Source organism: Staurois parvus, unplaced genomic scaffold (assembly GCF_062004578.1).
Source record: "Staurois parvus isolate SC_StPar_1 unplaced genomic scaffold, SC_StPar_1.0 ptg000137l, whole genome shotgun sequence".
NCBI lineage: Eukaryota > Metazoa > Chordata > Amphibia > Anura > Ranidae > Staurois > Staurois parvus.
This window is the reverse complement of record NW_028317933.1, coordinates 5983524-6007747: the sequence shown is the minus strand read 5'-3', so window position 1 is coordinate 6007747 and position 24224 is coordinate 5983524. Positions and strand designations below refer to the sequence as shown.

General features: G+C 43.4%; 1 protein-coding gene across 1 annotated transcript; it reads left to right on the top strand.

Annotated features, from left to right (window-relative positions):
- Positions 1-516: 516 nt before the first annotated feature.
- Positions 517-21274, top strand: RAB5IF (RAB5 interacting factor). Its single transcript, XM_089673298.1, has 4 exons — positions 517-728; positions 3828-3931; positions 10051-10180; positions 20492-21274. The coding sequence occupies exons 1-4, from the start codon at positions 618-620 to the stop codon at positions 20531-20533; spliced, it is 387 nt and encodes a 128-aa protein (XP_089529424.1). The 5' UTR covers positions 517-617; the 3' UTR covers positions 20534-21274.
- The last annotated feature ends 2950 nt before the right edge of the window (positions 21275-24224 follow it).

Below are 24224 nucleotides of genomic sequence, written 5' to 3'. Positions count from 1 at the left end.
TATAGTGAATGCAGGGCCCGGGGAGAGCGGATATAGTGACTGCAGGGTCCTGGGAGATCGGATATAGTGAATGCAGGGTCCGGGGAGACCGGATATAGTGAATGCAGGGTCCTGGGAGAGCGGATATAGTGAATGCAGGGTCCGGGGAGACCGGATATAGTGAATGCAGGATCCGGGGAGACCGGATATAGTGAATGGAGGGTCCGGGGAGACCGGATATAGTGAATGCAGGATTCGGGGAGACCGGATATAGTTGAAAGCGGGGTCCTGGGATTAGTAACACTTACATTCTGCTTTAATTTTTTTTTATATTTTCAGTATCACATAAAAATGCAAGATACATTTGCAGATACATTTATATCTCTACTACCATGACAGCCCCCACCATTACTCATCCACAGTCACCTTTCTGCACCCGCCCCCTCCATAGACTTCTTTTTGGTCTTCACAAAAATGGCGCCCCTGGCGTAGACATTTTCCACAGCGTGTTTCCTGGAAAGCCATATCCGGGCATGTATGTCACTTCCGGGGCCGGGCCGAGGACGGGCTCGTCATCCTAGGAGACCTGTGATCCTAGGATCTTCCAGCACGGGGCTGCTCTCGCCAGTGCCCGGAGAATGAGCCACGCCAAACGGAAAGAGGAGCCGGCCGTGTCCAATGGAGGAGTGAAGGTGAAGGTGTCCCCCTGGAGCAAAGCTCTGCGAGGAGACTCCTCATGGGAGGACAAGGTACTGTGCCAGACACATGGCCAGGAGAATATGACCGGCCCGCTCACTGCCTGCCTGGGGCTGTCACATCCGTAGCAGGCGGTGTGCCCCTGAATGATCACTGCCAGTGGGGTGATGTCATGTACTGATCCATAGGAGCCATTCTCTGCAGCATTGGCTCAGTATATTACACCCCCTGGGAGGAGAGCGGTGGGATCGGGGGCACCGCTCCCTCCGCAGACGCCCAAGGAAAGAAAATAACGGCACATATCTATTACCTGCAAAAAATGGTCATTTATTATTATTTATTGTAATATATATAAACATTTTTAATAAAAATTTTAGTTCTCGAACACACGGTATCGATGCATTTCGGACACATTTGAATGACAGTAAATAAAGCTTGTTTGTGAATCTTCTTGTTTCATTCACAGAAGCGTCTATAAATAGAGCCGTTAGGAGGAAAGGGCGGGCATTGTCCGGCTGTCATGATGACAGCCAATGGCAGACAGCTCCTTTAGTATCAAAAGATTATGGTTGGTGGGTGCATAGATCAGGGGTGTGGACATTTTTGAAAAAAAAAACTACTTGTCCAGGGACTAAATCAGTGTCCCAATCTACTTGTCCAGATAGAAAAATTGTTTTTTTACCAAAACCGTATTTAACCACTTGCCCTCCAGAAGATTTACATCCCTTCCTGACCAGGTCATTTTTTGTCGATACGGCGCTGTGTTACTTTAACTGACAATTGCGCGGTCATGCAATACTACACTCAAATGCTATGTGTTATAAACAAAAAAAGACAACAAGTTTAGGGAAAAAAACAATATTTTTGACTTGTTGCTATTAACCAGTTACCGACCGCAGATAGGGGAATGACGGCTACACTGCGGCCGGCCAGTTCTGGGAGGGTGTCATATGACATCCTCCCAGAATGCGCTCTCCTGCACGCCCCTGGCAATCTCCGTGATCGTTGTGTTCTATGGACACAGCTGATCATGTGATGTGGTAAAAGGCCAATCACAGTGGCCTTTTACCACGTGATCAGCCATGTCCAATGACACATTGATCACAGGGAAATGCAATTGCACTTTCCTCTCGCTGTCAAAGCATGAGGAAAGCACTGCAGAGAACTGGCAGTTGTCAGAGCAGGGATTGGCACTGATGATTGGTGCCCAGCAGTGCCATCCACCAGTGCTTATCAGTGCCACCCACCAGTGCTTATCAGTGCCACACACATGTGCCGCCCACCAGTGCCACCAGTCAGTACCCAGCAGTGGCGCCAGTCAGTGCTGACTATCAGTACCCATCAGTGCCGCCTATCCATGCCACTTCAGTCCTGCCTATCAGTGCCCATCACTGCTGCCTCATCAACGCACATCAGTGAAGGAGAAAAATTACCTGTTTGCAAAATGTTATAATAGAAACAAAGAAACTTTTTTCTTTTAATTCAAATTTTTTGCACTTTTTTTGTTTATAGCACAAAAAGTAAAACGCCCAGCGATGACTAAATACCACCAGAAGAAAGCTCTATTTATGAGAACAAAATGATAAAAATTTTATATGGGTACAATCTTGCATGACCGTGCAATTGTCACTATGGTGACACTGTACTGTTTGGGTGGCAGTATGTTAAAAAAACAAACATAAATAATAATATAATAAACATTTAGAAAAATTATAATTTTTGATTATAAACTAATTTGGGTTATTATTTTTTTTACTAAAAAGATAATTGAATACATTTTGGCCAAGATGTATGAAGAAAGATTATTTATTTGCAAAATGTTATAAGAAAAACTTTTTTTCAAACATTTTGGATATTTTCATTTATATAGCAAAAAAAAGAAAAATCCCAGTGGTGAGTAAATACCACCAAAATAAAGTTTTATCGGTCTTAAAAAATGCTAAAAAATTCATATGGATACAGTGTTGCATGACCGCGCAATTATCATTCAAAGTGTGACAGCGCTGAAAGCTGAAAATTGGCCTGGGCTGGAAGGGGGTAAAAGTGTCCAGACTTGAAGTGGTTTATGTAAAAGCTATCCTAGCGGCTAAGTAGCTGCTGTCTCACTTTTACATGCTGTGGAAAGGGGTTATTTTCTGTATTCTCCTGTCCCACCAGGGAGCCAGCAATTTGGCCAGCTTTACCACAGAGATGACCAAGGACTGGAAGTTCCCTAATCATCTCTATGGTCTAGGAAACCAGAAGCGACAAAGATTTTGTCACTTCTGGCTTTGCTCAGATGTACACAAGCAGTTACTGGCTTCCGTGCTCAACCACGTTCCTTTACTCCCCCCCCCAACTGCAAGTGTAAAGATCACTTAAAAGGATTCTAAAGGCTTCTGTTTTTTTTTTTTTTTTTAAATAAAAAAAATAACAAATTTGCTCTACTTACTTGCTGTGTGCAGTGGATATGAACAGAGAAGCCTGGATCCTCCTCTTCTCAGGTCCCACGTAGGCTCTCCTGGCCTCTCCCTCCTGTTGGGTGCCCCCACAGAAAGCAGCTTGCTATGGGAGCACCCACTGCTCCGGGTGTCCATTTACACATGAAGCCACGGCTCAGCACCCCCCCCCCCTTCTCATTGGCTCACTGGCTGTGATTGCCAGCGGTGGGAGCCAGCTGTCTCAGCCAATGGGAAGAGGGAGTCACGGGATAGCCGAGACTCCAGTGCACATCGCTGGATCGAGAGGGGGCTTAGGTGAGTATTGGGGGGGCTGTCAATGTAAGGCATTAAGGCAAAAAAATCTTTAGAAACATTTTAAAACATTTCCACCAGTAAGATGTATCTGCCATGAAGGTTTGGTGAATGTCGCATTTACTGCTTTACAAAAACATCCTATTAGTAAATAATGTGGAGGAAAAGGACACTTTCTAATTGAGAAGTAATTGAACATTTCCCCAGTAAGATCTGAGTTCATCGTTCTTGTGCATCCCATAAATAGGATTAGATGTACACAGTGGGGATTACTTTCAGAGGTGCTGACTCGGCATGTCCAACCTGCAGCTGTTGTTCCAGAATTACACCAAGCAATGACAACTGCGTCTTACACAACTGATCACACAGACAAACCTTTCATGCAATACATTAACTTCCTTCCCTTCCTCTCCCTTACAGGATGAATTCCTCGATGTCATCTACTGGATGCGGCAGATCCTGGCCATTGTATTGGGAGTGATATGGGGGATTGTTCCTCTGAAGGGATTTGTGGGAATAGCTATGTAAGTATTTTTCAGACTGCAGGCTGACAATCAGATGAGTGTATGTCAGTCTACAGACTGGCTGAGTGAGCAATTGTTTGCATAGGTACAGCAAAGTGACAGGTGCACTTGAAAGCCCAGCAGTATATACTTGGCTTTCCTTCACTCTTCTGCCACTCCATTCATCTGATGGGAGCAAAGAAAACACTAAGTATTGTAGCCCACAAGTTTTTTGTTTTTTTTTTGTAGTTTTGGTTACAGTCAGGAATGCTTAACCAGTTTCCAACCGCAGATAGCCGACTGACGGCTACACTGCAACCGGCTAGTTCTGGGAGGGCGTCGTGACGTCCTCCCAGAACGCGCTCTCCTGCACGCCCCCAGCAATCTCCCTGATCACAGCTGATCACGTGATGTGGTAAAAGACCAATCACAGCGGCCTTTTAGCACGTGATCAGCCGTGTCCAATGACACATTGATCACAAGGAAATGCAATTGCCGGTTCTCGGCTGCACTTTTCTCTCGTTGTCAGAGCGCGAGGAAAGTACTGCAGAGAACCGGCAGTTGTCAGAGGAGGGATCGGCAGCAATCATCAGGGCACTGATGATCAGTGCCCAGCAGTGCCATCCACCAGTGCTTATCAGTGCCACCAGTCAGTGCCCAGCAGTTGCACCAGTCAATGCCCAGCAGTGACGCCAGTCAGTGCTGACTATCAGTACCCATCATCAGTGCCGCCTATCCATGCCACCTCATTAGTGCTGCCTATCAGTGCCACGTCTCAGTGCCCATCACTGCTGCCTCATCAATGCACATCAGTGAAGAAAAATTACCTGTTTGCAAAATTTTATAATAGAAACAAAGAAACTTTTTTTTTTATTTCAAATTTTTTGCACTTTTTTGTTTATAGCACAAAAAGTAAAACACCCAGCGATGAGTAAATACCACCAAAAGAAAGCTTTATTTATGAGAAAAAAATGATAAAAATTTAATATGGGTACAATTTTGCATGACCGTGCAATTGTCATTCAAAGTGCGACAGCGCTGAAAGCTGAAAATTGGCCTGGGCAGGAAGGGGGTATAAGTGCCCGGTAGGCAAGTGGTTAAAAACACCTGTTAACCCCTTGCCCTTCAGGGAATTTACCCCCCCTTCCTGACCAGGCCATTTTTGCGTTACAACACTGCTTTATTTTAACTGACAATTGCGCGGTCATGCATTTCTGCACCCAAATGAAATTTCCGTCCCTTTTACCCTTGAATTGAGCTTTCCTTTTGGTGGTATTTGATCACCTGTGTGGTTTTTTTTTTTTTGTTTTTTTTTTGTGATATTAAAATAAAAAAAAATGACTGATAATTTTGAGAAAAAAAAACAATATTTTTGACTTTTTGCTATTAAACATGTCCAGTAAAAAATGTATAAAATCAAATTTCGTCAAATTTTGGCCAAAATGTAAACGTAAATTGGTTTAAGTGAAAGTTATAGCGTTTACAAATTTGGTATATATACTGGGATTTTTTTTTCTTTTCCTTTCACTATTAATGGAGGCAATCAGTGACTTATTGTGGGACTGCGGTGGGCATTCTGACACTGGGGGGAACTGACTTGGTGTCACTGACATCCCCAGTGACACCAATACAGTGGTCAGTGCTAATAAAAAAGCACTGACACTGTACTAATGGCACTGGGCAGGAAGGGGTTAACGTGGGGCGATCAAGAGTTAACTGTGTTCTGTTTTACTTGGGGCTGTGCCTGTGTGCTTCACTGTAAGCACACTGCTTTGCATGGCTGTACTATGCACAGCCATGCAAAGCAGTGTGCACAAGCTGACAGGGAGGAGAACTGTTTTGTTTACAAACAGTTCTCTCCCCCTTCCCCCATTTTAGATGCTCAGCAATCCCCGGGCACCCGTGAGTAATCACTGGTCGGGACCCCGGTGATTGACAGCCATGCCCCCTACCCAGAAATGCAAAATCACGTGTATATATACGTGATGTTGCGCACCCGTGCCACCTTGTAGCAGTACTTCTGCTATAGGGCGGATGGGAAGTGGTTAAAGAAGAATTATGGGGATAATAACAAACATACATACTCCCCTCCATGCTGTTGCATTAGGCTAACACTGCAGCTGTCCTACCCTGGCTCTGAGTGAATCCCTGAATTCCACCCTACTCCTCCAGTGTTCACCAGAGTGGATGACTGGGAGAGGGCAGGGGGCAGTCATGGGGGGTCCCAAGACAAACAGGGTGAATATATGTACTGAAGGGTAAGGGTCTTTGTCAGGTTTGATTTGGCACTGTGTACCGACTGGGGAGATATTCCCTTAATTCCCATTAACCATTGCTTGCAGTCAATCGCAAGTACAGATTACCCGATCAGGAACTTTTTTGCTTGTTTTCCCCATCAGTCTCCCCTCACTTTGTCACTGGTTGCAGTGAGCGAACAGTGACAGCTAGTAGCAGGTGGGGAGGGGGGAATGGTGGCAAACATGCCATTCTGTTACACAGCAGTGTACAGAGACAGGGACTCTGCCTGTCTTTGTACGCCTAGTTGGTCTTAATTATCTCCAGTTTCCTTAGCTGCAAAATGAAGGTAATTCTATTTGAATTTAGTGCAGCCATAGCTTTGTAAATGTGGCGTTCTGAAGAACTACTTCAATTTTCCTCGAGTTTAGGGAAAGCTGCGCAAACGCCAGTAGGGATTTTTGAATGTGGGGCAGACCATTTAAAAAGGCCACATGACAAGAAACGTCATTAATATTTTCTTGAATTCCCCTGATTGATGGTAGTATGGTGGAGTATCAGGCTACTTTGAAGTCCCGCTTTTCAAAACTGGGAGCAGACAGATTCTTGTAGAAGATGCAATAAATGAAACCTGCCTGTTCACAGTTTTCTTTGGGATGTACATTGACATGTGCAAGCGCAGCACATTTTACATTCCGGCTCGATGTCTTGTGTGCTGGGATGACTGCATTCCTACACATGCACAGGAGTGACATCACCCGTGTTGGCCAATAGGAATGGCCATAGCCTGGCACCCGGAAGGAGTTGGGCAGAAGATGCCGGCGAGAGACGTTAGACTGTTAAAGGGAGAGGAGTGTAGCGGAATTTAGCTTTAAGACCGTTCTCTGTTCAGTTCTTTATCCTGCTGAGCACAACATGTCCTCAGACCTTAGCAGGACAATATCTCTTTCATATCAGCCATGGATATGACAGCTCTAGTTAGCTCTTCTGTGGAACCTTGAAATGCCTGCAGTAGACAACATTACTCCAGTGATCTCCACTTGCTTCAACATCCCAGTCTGAGCAGCTGTCCTGCTGCATTCTGAACCCAAGGGGTAAGCCGCTTGCCACAGGTGCCATTCAAAGAATGATTTGCATTTGCTTTATGAATGCAAGGCATCCTCGTCTGATTGGACGATGGCAGGGCAGTGCTCTCCATCTCGTCCAATCAGGGAATGCTTTTGCATTCATTGAGAAAATTCTAATTTATTCTCTGAATGGCGCCCATACTGAGTAGCCAGCATGCAATGCAGCAGGGTCGCTGCTCAGCACCAGACCAGAAAGCTAGCGGAGATCACTGTAGTAGCACCTAGAGGGATCCCACAGGTATGGTATATGGATAGTTACATTGGTTCAAGCTGGACTAATGTATGTAAAAAAAAAAATGGCATACCTGGAAGTCGTCTTTAATTTTGTTAGTCCCAAAACAATTGATTGGTAGATAGGGGGAAATATGGTATGTACAGTGGGGATCAAAAGTTTGGGCACCCCAGCTAAAAATTTGTATTAATGTGCATAAAGAAGCCAAGGAAAGATGGCAAAATCTCCAAAAGGCATCAAATTGCAGATTAGACATTCTTATAATATGTCAACAAAAGTTAGATTTTATTTCCATCATTTACACTTTCAAAATAACAGAAAACAAAAAAATGGCGTCTGCAAAAGTTTGGGCACCCTGCAGAATTTATAGCATGCACTGCCCCCTTTGCAAAGCTGAGACCTGCCAGTGTCATGGATTGTTCTCAATCATCGTCTGGGAAGACCAGGTGATGTCAATCTCAAAGGTTTTAAATGCCCAGACTCATCTGACCTTGCCCCAACAATCGGCACCATGGGTTCTTCTAAGCGGTTGTCTAGAAAACTGAAACTGAAAATAGTTGACGCTCACAAAGCTGGAGAAGGCTATAAGAAGATAGCAAAGTGTTTTCAGATGTCAATATCCTCTGTTCAGAATGTAATTAAGAAATGGCAGTCATCAGGAACAGTGGAAGTTAAGGCAAGATCTGAAAGCCCAAGAAAAATATCAGACAGGACAGCTCGCAGGATTGTGAGAAAAACAGTTCCAAACCCACGTTTGACTGCACGATCCCTCCAGAAAGATCTGGCAGACACTGGAGTTGTGGTACACTATTCCACTATAAAGAGATACTTGTACAAATATGGTCTTCATGGAAGAGTCATCAGAAGAAAACCTCTTCTACGTCCTCACCACAAAAATCATCGTTTGAACTTTGCAAATGAACATATAGACAAGCCTGATGCATTTTGGAAACAAGTTCTGTGGACCGATGAGGTTAAAATTGAACTTTTTGGCCGGAATGAGCAAAGGTACGTTTGGAGAAGAAGGGGCACAGAATTTAATGAAAAGAACCTCTGTCCAACTGTTAAGCATGGGGTTGGATCAATCATGCTTTGGGGTTGTGTTGCAGCCAGTGGCACAGGGAACATCTCACGAGTAGAAGGAAAAATTGATTCAATAAAATTTCAGCAAATTTTGGATGGTAACTTGATGCCATCTGTGAAAAAGCTGAAGTTAAAGAGAGGATGACTTCTACAAATGGATAATGATCCTAAACACACCTCAAAATCCAAGGGGGATTACATCAAGAGGCTTAAACTGAAGGTTTTGCCATGGCCTTCACAATCTCTTGACCTCAACATAATTGAAAATCTATGGATAGACCTTAAAAGAGCAGTGCGTGACAGACAGCCCAGAAATCTCAAAGAACTGGAAGACTTTTGTAAGGAAGAATGGGCAAAGATACCTCAAACAAGAATTGAAAGACTCTTGGCTGGCTACAAAAAGCGTTTACAAGCTGTGATACTTGCCAAAGGGGGCAGTACAAGATATTAACTCTGCAGGGTGCCCAAACTTTTGCAGACGCCATTTTTTTGTTTTCTGTTATTTTGAAAGTGTAAATGATGGAAATAAAATCTAACTTTTGTTGACATATTATAAGAATGTCTAATCTGTAATTTGATGCCTTTTGGAGATCTTTCCATCTTTCCTTGGCTTCTTTATGCACATTAATACAAATTTTTAGCTGGGGTGCCCAAACTTTCGATCCCCACTGTATGTCAGGGTCTTGAGTTCTTGGGAGCTTATAAATACCATCCAGAAAATCTATCAAAAGTCATATGTAACACAATATTGGACTTATAACTGTTCCATTCTAATTGTGTGACAAAGCTCTTGTTACCCAGTCAGTAATATGTGCCGTGGTGGAGGTGGTCCACTACCCAAGAATAACGGACCTGGCAGTAAATTCTTTCTTAAGATATATATAAGTGCAGCTAAAATGACTGATTCCCTTAATAAGCATGTAAAAAAAAGTGACATACCTGGTGCTTCTATAAGTGCCCTATATTCAGTGAGACTTGAGAGGCAATAAGGGGCCACATTGAACCAGGATGTACAATAAGCTTGATATGCAGTATAAAGAAAATTGAAGCCAAACTCCAGCTAACACTTTATTAGCAGTTGCAGCTCACATTTTATTTGTTTTGTGTTTTCTTTTTTTTTTAGAATAAATGGTTTACATAAATAAAAGCTGATCATTGTAAGCACCCCTACTAGTGTTGAAGGGTTTGTCTCATTCCTGTAACTGACAGCTTGTTGTTTTGAAAAACAACTGACTTCCTGGCCAGATCACCAGATAAAAATAGAAAAAAAGAAAGCCTAAAAAAGAAAACCAATGCAGCCATCACATCTAAGAATTGGTAGGCTGCAATATAATATGTTTGCTTTTGTGTTTAATCCCACTTTAAGGATATTTTTATGCATCACTGGGAAAGGTCCTCTTCAATACAAAAGACATTTGTGAATTAAGTGTACAGTTTAATCCATTTTCCCTCTCTTTTTGCAGTTTCTGCCTCTTAAACGCTGGAATACTGTACCTATATTTTAGCAGCTTCCAACGTGTAGATGAAGAAGAGTATGGAGGGACCTGGGAGCTAACAAAGGAGGGATTTATGACGTCGTTTGCTCTATTTTTGGTATGTGTTGTCATTTTCTACATTTTGCAATGAGCCGCTCAAGTGAAATTCTGCAAGGAAAGAAATAAGAAATCCACAGCAGTATAAGACGTACAAAATAATCAGGAAATATTATTGTGTTGTGCTGTCCCTTTAAAACCATAGTAAATAATGTGTCCATACACACAAACCCCACCGAGCAGATAAGTGTGTATTGAAGTGCACACAAGCCCAAATTGAAAGTGATGAATAGAAAAAATTGCAATAAAGGAAATAAACATATAGTGCTTCAATCAGGTAGACCTAAAACACAAAAAGTGTCCATCTAATAGGTATCTCATTAAATCTGTTTATGTCTTCAGTATCACGGCTTCTCCGCTCCGCCTCCAGCTCTTAAAAGGCTCAGTTGCACCAAGGTTAACTGGGGTAATGCAATCAACATCACAGCTCATCTAGATTCCATACAAGTTAAGGCAGGGTTAATCCATATGGGGGAATATGTGGTAATCCATAGTGTAGTATACATTGGAAACCAGTTTATTAAAACAGAAAAGCAACCACATACAAGACAATGAAAACCGCATATCAATAGAGATGAACTCGTGCAAACAGCTCATCAAGCAAACGTGATGACATCACCACTAGGATCTGTTCTATGCGTTTCTTCACCACAGCCATCCTCAGAGGGAACAGGATTATGCACTTGTCTCAATGGGAGCTGTTACTGCCCATGCAACCTGGGCAGCAGTCTGGGGATTTGAAGGCCTTGCTCTTCTTTCCCTTTTTCTGTAGGGCTTCCAGGAAGAATCAGAGCTATTCTGATTGGTCATGTGCTGGCACATGACCATTTTAGCCAATCGGAATCACTCTGATCCATCCTGGAAGCCCTATAAAAAGACAGGGAAGAAGAGCAGGGCTTTCAGATCCCCATCCCAGGTGCGTGGGCAGTGACAGCTACTCATTCATGGAGGTAAATGCAGAGGGGACTGGAGAGTGGATGAGGGTGAAGAGGGTGTATGGTGTTAGTCCACATTTTCATTTTTTATGTGAACGTGCACTTTAAGAGCAATCTAAGCAACCACTAATATTTAGGACTGCACTAAAACGTGGCAATTACAGTATAGAATGTGTGACTGTTCAGACAAATGTTAAATAAAATATTGAGCTTAATTAACAAAGCAAATACACCAAAATATTACAAACTTTCTTTTTTATTTATTTAAAGGAGTCCATTGAGATTTCAAAATGATGTTCACATAGCTCAGTTAGGGAGTCTTATTGTGTTAAAGTGAACCTAAGCCCATCTCACGTGGCTGGCATCATAGCTGGTCACATGCAGTATCATTGCGTATTGAGCATGTTCTATTAATGTGTATTTCTGTTTTTGCAGCCAAACTGGAGTACCACTTTTTTTTTTTTGTTTGTTACATGTTACTGACCACATACCATGCTCTCTTTTTTTTTTTTTTTTTTTTTTCTGGAATCTCTAAAATATTCTTTTTGTTTGAGGGGTCAGCCATAATTAAAGAAGTGTAAGATTTGAGAAAAAAAAAAAACACACATGCTCACCTCTATATATAGTATTTTTATATATTGGGATGCTGCAGTTGTCTCATGTTGGCTGTAACACTGAGAACTGAGCAATCGTGACCGCTGAGCACTCCCGAGTTCTTGCTCTGCTGGAAAAGGAGAGCAGTGACTGTCAGTCACCGCTCCCAGCTCAACTCCTCCAGCACTCACTGGAGCGCTGGGCTGGAGAGGGGGCAGGAGCATTAGCCAGCTCTCAGGTGACTGGAGGGTCACAGAAAAGTAAAAGTAAGTGTAGTCCTGTGACCCACAAGATAAGTATCGCCCAAAAAATCTTTGACCATACTTCTTTTAACCCTGTGTCCTAAGCTGGCAGATTTCATCTCACTAATCTAAACTAGATTTGAACACTGTTGTTCTAAGGGTTAAATATGTACAAGCCGGGCTTCTCCAATGTATGATAGTGAGAGGGATCTCACCATGTCCCTAAGCCTTTCTATTGGGAGAGATCACTCTGAGCGTGTGTTTATAGTCATCTGTGATCACTTTTCCTAAGAAACCTTTAAGTTAGGAGATTTGAAAAAAATATTTTAGGTATGCTGTGTGAAGGGGAACCCATACCAAACATGTTCTGGGGTTTTCGCAAATATGACTGCAAAAGTGACAGTACACTTTGGACTTTACTACAAAAGGGTACTTTAGTTTAAAATTCAGATACTTGCCCAAAGCTGGCCTGTAATAAAAGTGATATTAAAGGCAATTTAAAAAAAATAGTAACAATAAACATGTCATACTTAACCTGCTCTGTGCAGTGGAACAGAACAGCCCTGATCCTCTACTTGGGTCACCCGCTGGCACTCCTGGCCCCTCCTGTGCCCCTAAAGCCAGCTGCTTGCTATGGGGGCACCCAAGCGGGCTCACTCCTGAGCCGCTGCTCTGTGTGTCCATTCACTGGCAATGGCTCCCGCTGCTGTCTCAGCCAGGGAGGAGGGAGAGTCCCAAGCCACTGCTTTCGTGCACATTTCTGGGTCAGGATGGGGTTCAGGTATGTATCTGGATGGGGGGGAAGGGGGCTGCTGAACACAGAAGGTTTTTTACCTTTATTCATAGAATGCATGACGATAAAAAACTTTGAGCCTTTACAACCACTTTAAGGGTAGCGCAACTGCCAGCCAACCTGCGATTGTGACATAAGGGTGTGGCTGAACTTCAACCAGCAACTATATTGAATGTAATCGCATTACAGAGAATCTGGCAAACTATCCTCAGACATTGCAAGCTGTCACGGTTCGTGTTCTAAAGTAAGCATGCCAACCTACTTCTACTGATACTTGCTTTTCCTGATCATCCCCCATTTCCTGATAACCTGCCAATAGTCTGTGCTGGATCTTCTGCTAGACTAAGGACATTTAACACACACACACACACACACTAAAAAGTAAGGCCGGTCACTTTTCAGTGCATCAAAAACTGCATCGTATGCATATATCTGTAGACACACAGCCCAGCTCAGTCCGGCCAGGCTATTTAAGTTTACAAAATACAAAAAAAAGAGCATATAGAATTAAAAGTAAACATACAGAAAAAAAAGGCCAGTGTGTACAGTGTATGCGACCAGGGGCTCCGTTCAAAGGATTTGATTGGTGCAGGAGCCAATGGCTTCCACTGCTGCCTCTCTGTCTTGTGAATGCAGGAGAGAGCCGCTGCAGGCGGGCACAGCGCTGGATCAAGTGAGGATTCAGGTATTTAGGAGGCAGTCCTGCTACTGAGACATGTTTTACCATGATGCAGGGGATGTATTAAAGTGGAATGAAAGGCAAACCCTAACTAACTCTAAACCTACTCTCAGCCACATTGTAAGCCTCATCTATCTAGGCCTGGCAGAATAGATAAGTATAGCAATTTTTTTTTTCTCCTTCTCTTTACAGGGTTAGGCCCCTTTCACACAGGCCTTTTTCATCAGTTCACATCAGTTTTTAATCAGTTTACATTAGTTTTCCATCCATTTCCATCAGTTGTTAGTCCGTTCTGTTTTTTTAATAATCCTAAAAATAGGGTTTTCTTCTATTGAAAACAAAAAAACGATGTTAACTGCTTTCCCGCCACCCTGTAGCAGAAATACTGCTACAGGGCGTCAGGGCTGCGCAAAATCATGTGTATATATACGTGACTTTGCATTTCTGGGTAGGGGGCGCATGCGCCTTACCTGCTCCGCCATTGGTGGCCTCAGATGTCGATCACCGGGTCCCTGGCCAGTGATTCCCCGGCGATCACCAAGTATCACTGATGGGGGAGAGACCTGTATGTAAACAATACAGATCTCTCCTCTGTCAGCTCCTGCACACTGCTTTGTATTGCTCTGCATAGCTGACACAGTAAAGCGCACACAGTAAACCCTTTGATTGCCCCAGATAACCCCTTCCTGCCCAGTGTCAGTACAGTGTCATTGCTTTTTATTAGCACTGATCACTGTACTCGTGTCACTGGGGATGTCAGTGACAGTTCCCCCCCAGTGTCAGAATGCCTGCCGCAGTCCCACTACAAGTCGCAGATCGCTGCCATTACTAGTCGTAAAAAAACAAAAATTCCAGTATATATACCGCCATTTGTAGACATAACTTTCACGTAAACCAATTAATTTACACATATTGGGATTTTTTTTTTAGTAAAGACATGTAGCAGAAAAAAGTTTGTCCTAAATTTATTATGAAATTGGCTTGCTTTTTTAAAAAATTTTTTACAGGTTTAATAGCAAAAAGTCAAAAATATATATATTTTTTTCTCAAAATTGCCAGTGCATTTTTGTTTATAGTCAAAAAATAAAAAACGCACGGGCGATCAAATACCACTGAAAGAAAACTCCATTTGTGGGGGGAAAAAAGGACATAAATTTCATTTGGGTGCAGTGTTGCATGACCGCACAATTGCCAGTTAAAGTAACGCAGCGACGTATCGTGAGAAATGGTCGGGTCAGGAATGGGGGTAAATCCTCTGGAGGGCAAGTGGTTAATGGATGTAAACAGATCATCCATTTACATTCGCTAGTCCATAGAAATACATGAAATACGGAACGCCTGTGTGAAAGGGGCCTTAGATAGATTAGGCCTAGAATGTGACTGAGGCTAGATTTAGAGTTCGGTTTTGCCTTTACTTCCACTCTAAGGTAAAAATGTCTTGGCTGTACAACCGCATTCATATCGTCTATTAGATTTATCGTGTTCAGCCGGCAGGCTCTCTGAAAGAAAATGTATATTGTAGAGGGCGCGCTTGTTGGAGCCCAACCTCTGTAGCTGTAAGATAAAGGTGCCAGATGGATATCAGGGATGGATGGATGGATAGGACAGTAACACTGAGGCAGCTCTTCTTAGAGTGGAAGCAAGGCTCTAATGCAGTAACAAGAAAAATAGAGGAAGGCGCCTCTAAGTGCAGTATAGACAATTTATTAGTAAACAATGGAAAATTTGCACTTACAAGATAAACGGTTAAAAAGACTCATCGTGTGGTAATTGGATCCAGGTGGGACATCCAGCCGTCCAGCAGCAAGCTATGCCTATAGGATCAGGAAGTAGAGACCACGATGTGCCTGTGCATCAAAAATGAAGCTTGGAGAGCAGAGTCAAATGTAGCAGGTGAAGGGGGCGGTAATGCATTTCGGAGCATGCTCAATAGGTTCCTTCTTCAGACCTCAGAGGTCACAGGCACATCCTGGACTCTACTTCCTGATCCTATAGGCATAGTTTGCTGCTGGATGGCTGGATGTCCCACCTGGATCTAATTACCACACGATGAGTCTTTTTAACCGTTTATCTTGTAAGTGCAAATTTTCCATTGTCTACTAATAAATTGTTAATACTGCACTTAGAGGCGCCTTCCTCTCTTTTTCTTGTCACTGAAAGAAATCTGTGCATGGATAGCCTAAGTCAGCAGTAGTGAATACCATATACACATAGCTTAGATCAGCCTTTCTTAGCCTTTCTTATATAGAGGAACCCTGGACATAACTTTCTGGTCTTGAGAACCCCTGCCAATAATCACTAGATCTACAGCTGACAGTACATTAGTGTGATGGTCAGTGGAGCATATGATTCTTCGAATTGTGATCATTGGGAAGAGTTCCCTCTTTCAGAGCGCTAAAAAGATCATTGTTGTCAGTAGTTACTCATCTGAGAGGCATTAATTGCCCGTTAAATAAAATCTAGTGCTGTTGCGCTTAGGAGCAGACACTCACGCAAACCCTGACAAGCATACACTGCAGTCCTAACCTGTGAACTAACACAAAAACAAACAAAATACCATGTGGACCGCGCATAAATTAAATGCATTATATATGACAATACATGAGTAATATTGTTTCACATATACAAAGTGAATAATTGTAACATTCAGTCCCAATTCGGAATAGTAAAGTGCCCAGATGTTGAATACTAATTAGTGGACTTTGTGCAAAAAATAACAGGTGTTCAATCGGTGCCCCACATGGATGTGCACTCACCCAGGGGCGGACTGACCATTTGGAAACTCGGGCACTGCCCGGGGCAGTAGGGGGCCCCAGAGATGCCACTGGTACCTTTTTCATAGGCTTTTTTGAGTTTGGGCAAGGACACGGGCCCCATGATCCCCTATTGCCCGGGGGCCCCATGAGTTGTCAGTCCGCCCCTGCACTCACCGTTAGCCATGGACCACCTATCTGTAGGTTGGTCTTAAGCGCCTGGTTAGGGTAGCCCAGGGGTAGGCAAACTGAGAGCCGCAGGACTACAAGTTCCATCATGCCTCTGCAAGTCATAGCTGTAACTGTCAGTTTTGTAATCTTTGCAATGCCTCATGGGAAATGTAGTTCCACAACAGCTAGAGAGCCACGGGTTGCCTACCCCTGGACTAGCCCAATGTGTGATGGTAAGAATGGCACCAATATTCATTCCTGGGAATCATGTGATGTGGCTCATAATAACCAATAGGATGATGACCAGCGTGGATATAAATGACAGTGTAGTTTCAAAAGAGCCTTTTTAAACTTTCTCCTGTCCTCCCAGGCAGTAAACCAAGTTTCAGCATGTGAACAGAAACAAAAGCAAACATCCCATAGTGTAAAACCATAAAAAAACTTTAATGATGGGGAGAAATTATAAGAATAAAACTCACAAGCAAAGTGCCCATAACCTAGCACTCAGTGTATTCAGCCTTGCTGCCTGTGAATAGGAACCAACATGGCCGCCACGTCCCAGCGTGCGTTCCAAAGGGCGGAAATGACGTCAGCAGAAGTTGCTAGATCTACAGCTGACAGTACATTAGTGTGATGGTCAGTGAAGCATATGATTCTTGCACTTGTGGTCATTGGGAAGAGTTCCCTCTTTCAGAACGCTAAAAAGATCATTGTTTTCGGTAGTTACTCATCTGAGAGGCAGAAATTGCTCATTGCCTACTGAGCCCCTAGGAGCTGTGCTTGAGAGAGACTGACTTGTCTATGGTAGAATACTGCATATTAGGAAAAAAAATAATTGCTGCGGCCACAAGGTGGTGCCATGCTACAGGCTTTGATCACTCTGTTAACCCTTACAGGGCACTTTAGCCACGCTGCGGCATACGTCTATACAGTGTATCTATGTAAGCTTCTGTCTATTCAGTAAGGCCTCTAAAAAAAAAAAAAACAGATGTGGGGGTGTTAGGACTAAAAATCAAGTACACTTATCAGATCAAAAGATAAGTGTATTGTACATCATAAAGTAATGGTCCTTGGCTGGCTGTTAAAGTGGAGTTCCACCCAAAAGGGCAAGTTCCGCTTTAATGCTTTGTCCTCCGCTCTCCATTAAGGATTGGCACCTTTGAGGAGCGGGTACCCGAATTTGACAGGTACCCACTCCCACTGCGTTTGCCTAGGCGACTGGAAGCGGAAGTTGTCCTCCTCCCTCCCTCCCTGTAGTCTTCTGGAACACGTGGCAGGTCCAAGAAGACTACGGGACCATTCACAAAGCGCAGCGCTTCTCGCACATGTGCAGTGGGCACCCGGCTGTGAAGCCGCAAGCTGTCACAGCCGGGTGCCCACACTAAAGATGCCAGGGAGAGAAGACAGCCGGTGAAACCAGCCGTGGTGAGGACACCGCTGGACTGAAAGACAGGTAAGTGGCTGTATTTTAAAAGTCAGCAGATACAGTTTTTGTAGCTGCTGACTTTTCTTTTTTCTTTTTTTTTTTTTTAGCTGGGACTCCGCTTTAACCCTCAATGTAACAAACTAACTTAACCACTCAAATGAATGCTGAATCCAAACGTCGCTCTTAACTGGTACTCCACTCATAGGACCTTGTACACATGAGCTTTATTTTGTATAGTTGCAGTGTGTCCAGGAAACTTTTACAGAGTATTTGCAAAGCTTTTAACAGGCTTTGGGCAGCTTTGTTAAAACTTTTAAGCCTTGGTTCACATTATGAATCACACAGGAATCACACTGCTCTCCTGTGTAATTCACATGCGGTACGGTGTAGTGTGATTTGAGCCCATTCATTTTAAATGGTTCATATTTCACCTCATCCACACCAAAGTCCTGCCTGGAGCAATTTGGGGAACACGCTTCAACTGGATCACATGGTCATTTTGTACCATGCATTCTGGTGCAGGCAAATGCAGCTGCATTTGGGGTGTCACTAAAGCAATTGTAAAGGATAATTTTTTTTAAAATAACAAACTTGTTATACTTACCTGCTGCGTGCAGTGGTTTTGCACAGAACAGCCCGGATCCTCCTCCTCTCTGGTCTCCAGCAGGCTCTCCTAGTCCCTTGCTCCTGTCAGGTGCCCCCACAACAAGCAGCTTGCTATGGGGGCACCTGCTGCTCCGTGTGTCGATCCACACACTGAGCTGTGGCTTGGCCCCACCTCCTCTCTCTTTTCATTGGCTGACTGGCTGTGATTGACAGCAGCGTGACATTTGAAAAACAGTGGTGGATAAAAAGTAAAGTAGAAAAATTGTAAAGGCATTCTGGATAAGGCAAGTTTTACCTCTTGTAAAAAAATAAATGCACATCATATCTGCAAAATCATGTGCATTTATTTACATCGCAGCCTGCAAGCTTAAAGCGATTTCTAAAGATTTTTTATTTTTTTTGTAAAATAATAAAGCATGTTATACTTACCTGCTGTGTGCAGTGGTTTTGCACAGAGCAGCCTCGATCTTCCTCTTCTTGGGTCCCCGCAGGGTCTCCTGACCCTTCCTGTCTGTTGGGTGCCCCCAAAGAAAGCAGTTTGCTATGGCGGCACCCACTGCTCTGTGTTCCCATTCACAAGTAGCCGTGTCTTGCCTCCCCCCATTGGCTGACTGGCTGTGATTGACAGCAGTGTGAGCCAATGGCTCCTGCTTGCTGTCTCAGCCAATGAGGAGGCAGAGACCCGGGACAGCCGAGGCTGTCATTTACATCGCTGGATTGCAATGAGGCTCAGGTAAGTATTGAGGGGGCTGGGGGCACTGCTGCACACGGAAGGTTTTTTGCATAGAATGCATGAAAGTAAAAACCTTGAGCCTTTACAACCACTTTAAGATTGCAGTGACACCCACTGTGGATCGCAAGCGCAGTGCAATTTGAATGCGGTGCGGGAAACACGCACACATTGAAGGTTTCTCGCACAGCATTGTAGTATGAACGGAGGATTAGACTCCTTTACACTTGCACACCAAATGTTGTTCTCGGTAGGCAGTACAGACCAACCTATTCAATTGAATGGGGCCACACCCGTGAGCCAAATGCTAGGCTGATGGTTGCAGCTTAGTATTTCCATTGAAAAACCCAGTATGGCTGTCAAAAAAAAAAAAAAACAGGCATTTAGGAGATGTCAGTTTCTCCTCCTGACTGCCTGTCAGCCACAATTGTACTGTTGCGTGTAGCTTTTCAGAAAGCAATACAGATGTAAACTAAGATTTAGTTTGAGGATGTTAAACACACATCTGAATGTCAGTGATAGCTGTGAATAAAGTTTGCTAGCAGCTTGTTTAAAGTGACAACCTGCATTCCCATTAGGATTTGTGTTTTAACATCTCACCTTACCTATGCAGGGCAAACATGACCGTGTTTCTGAAAAGGCCAGCTTTCCCCTACCATTATAGTCCTTTGGCCTGCCCTCCATCGCTGATCCTTGCTGTGTTAGAGCTGCTAACATTCCCTGTTTCTGGGTATGATGGAGCATGTAATCTGAGTGTGAACCTTGCAGCCAATGGCTTGGCTTCAGCACTGCCGAATGCCCAAAGAAGTGACATCACTGATCCCCCATTTAGCTGACACTACTCATTCGAATTTACAACAGAGGAGGGAGTGCAGGCAAGGTGGGTGTAAGGGGTCTGGAGTGCCATTTGCCCTGCAGGGGCAAAGTGACAATCTCTTTGAAGGTTTTCACAAAGCTGACTGATATCTATAAAAAATGCTTTGTAACAGCTTACTGTTCCCATCACTTTTATACAAACTGATGCGCCTGTGTACAAGACTGAATGGTAACCTTGAGCCTTGGGTGAGAAATATTATCCTACAAATAAAGCTTTAGGCCCTGTTAACACTTGCAAATAGGGCCATTACTGATAAATGTATCAAGGGCCGAGCATTGTGGGTAGTGGCTTCATGAACAATTATATGCTGATGGCCACTATAAGCTACGGGAGCTATTAGCCTTCCATTGCTTTCAATGGGGCTGCCACTGGGTCTCCTGCATGTCATTGGTATTGGCCCAATTTATGTGGAGGGGGCCTTAGTTGTGCACCAAAAACATATTGTAAAATTACTATTGGTTTATAATGACTGAATTGTTAACTACATTTTTTTTCTTTTCTTATAGGTTGTCTGGGTCATTTTTTACACAGCTGTTCATTATGATTGACAATAATTTTCTAACATCCCTTTTGCCAAATTCCCCCATTTCGTCAATGGAAAAAAAAAAAAAAAAAAGGATTCATCTTATTTTTAATACAAAACCGTAAAAACCTTCAGAGAACATTGATGGCGAAGGGGAATGGGCAGAGATTTTTTTTTAAATACCAGTGAATTGTGCCCTAGACCTGTGAGGATCAGTTTGCAGGTGTGGACCATCGCCAAATGTACGTGAAGTCGTTTTCCTGCATCCTCTGGCTCTGCTTCCAGGGTCTTGTTGGCACACACAGTTTTTATTCATCTCAAAGGAAAAGATGACATTTTCTACTGTGACATCACAAGCATGTCCATGGTTTTCTTACGACGACGGCCTGGGATGTGGAATGGACATAAGTGTACATGCTCCAGCATCTAGATCAGAACTCTTGATTATTTTAAGTATGGGTTGACCAGGCTTTCAGTTTTAAAACATCTGCTCATTTTTTGTATGAACCATGTACAGCTGAAAGATTGTCTAACTTCCATGTAACTGAGTAGCCTGTCCAATTTTTTTTTTTTTTTACTGTTTTACGACATGGCATTTTCATATTACACTGCCCCTGTGCATCACAGTACTGCTATTCAAGTAACATTGGAAGGATTGGGAATATGGATGAGGTTTTCCTGTCCAGTAAACCTACACAGTATTGGAACAAGACTTAATTTAACCTGGTATGAATGTGTTTTACAATTAAAGATCTGATTTGTTGAACTCTGGACTCTTTCTCTGATTATTTGTGTAGGTCCATGCATACTGCAAAGTCAGGATGCACTGATGTTTTAGTTCAGTAGTAAATGATTGGTAGGTGTTGATTCCATCATGTCTGTGCTTAGATCATGACAATTGCTGTACATTGAAAAAGCAAAATGCAGCAATCTGCCTCTGCTAAGCAATAACTGCCCTTTTTTTTTTTTTTTTTTTTTATAAACTGCTGTCACCGCAATTGCTAAAATATTCCCTACATAAACTCGATAAAACTGATTTTTCAAAAAATATTCTCTGCATATGTGTAAATGAAATGCTGTGTTTTGCTTGCAGTAAATGCAATCCGTTACCTTCTGCAGATCAAGAGAAGGTATTTTAAAGCCTGACCGCAGCTAAATTGATAGAATAAGGAAGGGTTAGAGCTTCCCATTGGGTGAATATTCCTTTGCTTCTTGTCAGGACAAGGATGGACTGTTTTGGGTGAGGAAAGGATTTGAGGTTCAGTCTTCCTGTGGGAGTCACAGACCCACCCTAAAAGAAATTTTACCTCTCTCCTGCTTTTTTAAAATCTAATATATAGGTTGGAGTTAGGCTTTTAAAAACTGATGCATCTTGTGGCTTTCTGTTGAACCTCGCCTTTTTCCATTTTTCAATCAGTGACAAGAAGGGGTGGGCAAGCTTCGCAAGTATTGGGAAGTGCCTGAGCTTTGCCTACCAGAATGGCCCAATTTTTGGCCATACAAACAGGCTGATAGTCTGCTGCAAGTAGTTGTTTGTAGTTTATACATGCAACAGTTCTCTGGTTCCAGCAGCGGAACAGAGACTTCTTGTCCCTTTCACTAAACAAAATTGAGCCTGTCTAAGCGCTGCTCAGCCAGCAGGAGGTAGCCTTTTATTTTATGATTGAATGCAAGGCTTCCTCTATATCACAAGTGTCAAACACAAGGCCTGCAGGCCATTTCATGTGGCCCTTGCACCTCTCCTGCAGGTACCCCCTTGTCTCTGCCCCCACCTTGTCTCAGCCGTTTGCAGCAGAAAGGAGAACTCCTCTGCCAAATCCTACACCTCTCAGTGCAGCTGCAGCTCCACCTCCCCTGGTCTCGACATTCAGCAGACTCTGGTGACCAACTCTACTCTTCCTCAGGTCCTCCTGCAGATCCTGCACTTTCTGCTTTCCAGCTCTGCCCCCAAAGGGGGTGCACGGTGATGTTAGGGAGGATATGGGAATCTTGCCATCTGATGTAATGGGGGGGTGGGGTGCTCTGGACATCTAGTCTTACAGATACAATCGGCCCTTAGAGGGCAACCATAATGCTGATATGGCCCGTGATGAAATGGAGTTTGACACCCCTGCTTTAAATTATTGAGGTGGAGATTGTGACATAATTTGCCCACCACAGTCATTCAGAGGAAACCTTGTATTCATACATAAAATACAAAGCTTCCTCTGAATGGCTGAGCAGCGCTCAGTCCGACTTGATTTTGTTCAGGAACGGGATGGGAAGTCCCCAACCTGCTGCTGAAACACAGCGCCGCGTACTGTATGTAGATGATGCTGTGTACAGTTTTTATAGCACTCTCCGCAACCACATCTGTTTGTGAAGGAAATCGCTTGTGTAGACCTGCTTGGGCCAAACGAACTATTTAAAGTGGTTCTAAAGGCAGAAAGTTTTTACCTTTTTAATGCTTATGGTAAAAAAAAAAAAACTTTCAGCAAGTAGCTCCCCCTTCCTTATACTTGCCTGAGCCTGATCTTGATCCAGCAATGTGCACAAGAGCAGTTGTTCTTGTGGTTCTCTCTCTCTCCTCATTGGCTCAGACGCAGCAGTGTGAGCCTTTGGCTCACAGCCAGTGTAAAGGGGGGCAGGGCTGAGCCGCACTCTGTATCTTATGGACACAGCCAGCTCAGGAGCAAGCATTCACAAGTGCCCCTAGAGCAAGCGGCTTGCTATGGGGGCACTCAGCAAGGGGGAGGGGCCAGGAGCACTGGTGAGGGACCCGAGAACAGAAGGATTCGGGCTGCTCTTTGCAAATACATTGTACAGAGCAGGTAAGTATAACATCTTTATTTTTTAAAAATAGAAACTGTGCCTTTTTACAATCACTTTAAAGTTAAATCAAGCCTCAGGTTTATATTTAATGCTAAACTACAGTCAAAACTGAAAATTTAGCCTTTTAATTCAAGAAGCACAACCTACCTGCTGAGCTGTTACATTTTTTCGTACAGACACTTTATACCTCTATTACTTTGTCTGTAATGGGGTGATCCTGGAACCACCTGCTGGAGATGCTGGAACAAATACCTTGCTGTCTCTCTTCCCAGATTTAGGAAATGGTCTCAGTACCAAGAGATTTCTCAAAGCCACCAATCAGGTGCCATGTGTCATGGGAGTTTCATTGTTAGTGATATAGGAAGCAGAGATAGGAGGAAAGTTACATAGCACTGGCTTCGGGGAGTACACACCTGACCCTTTAAAGCAGAACTAAAGCCATCAATTCAACTGTTTCCCAAAACCATTTACATTCAAGGCATGTAGTGCAAAATTGACACATTTGCTTGAGCTCTTAACTGAACTGTCCAGCCATCAAATGGATGGAGTCATAAAAGTGCACTACCATGACACCTGCAGATCAAACCGAGGCTAAGATGGCAGCTTCCTTGGCTGTAAAGGATAGGAGGGTTTAGTTCCACTTTTTCAGGAGCTGTGTGTTGTAATAAGATCACAGTAGTTTACTGAAAGCTTTCACATGTTCGTAATTTCTCTTTAAAGTGGTTATAAAGGCTGAAGGTTTTTTACCTTCATGCAGTCTATGCATGAAGGTAAAAAACCTTCCGTGTGCAGCAGTGCCCCCAGCCACCTCAATACTTACCTGAACCTCATCGCGATCCAGCGATGTGAATGACCACCTTGATTGCCCAGGGTCTCTGCCTCCTCATTGGCTGAGACAGCAAGCA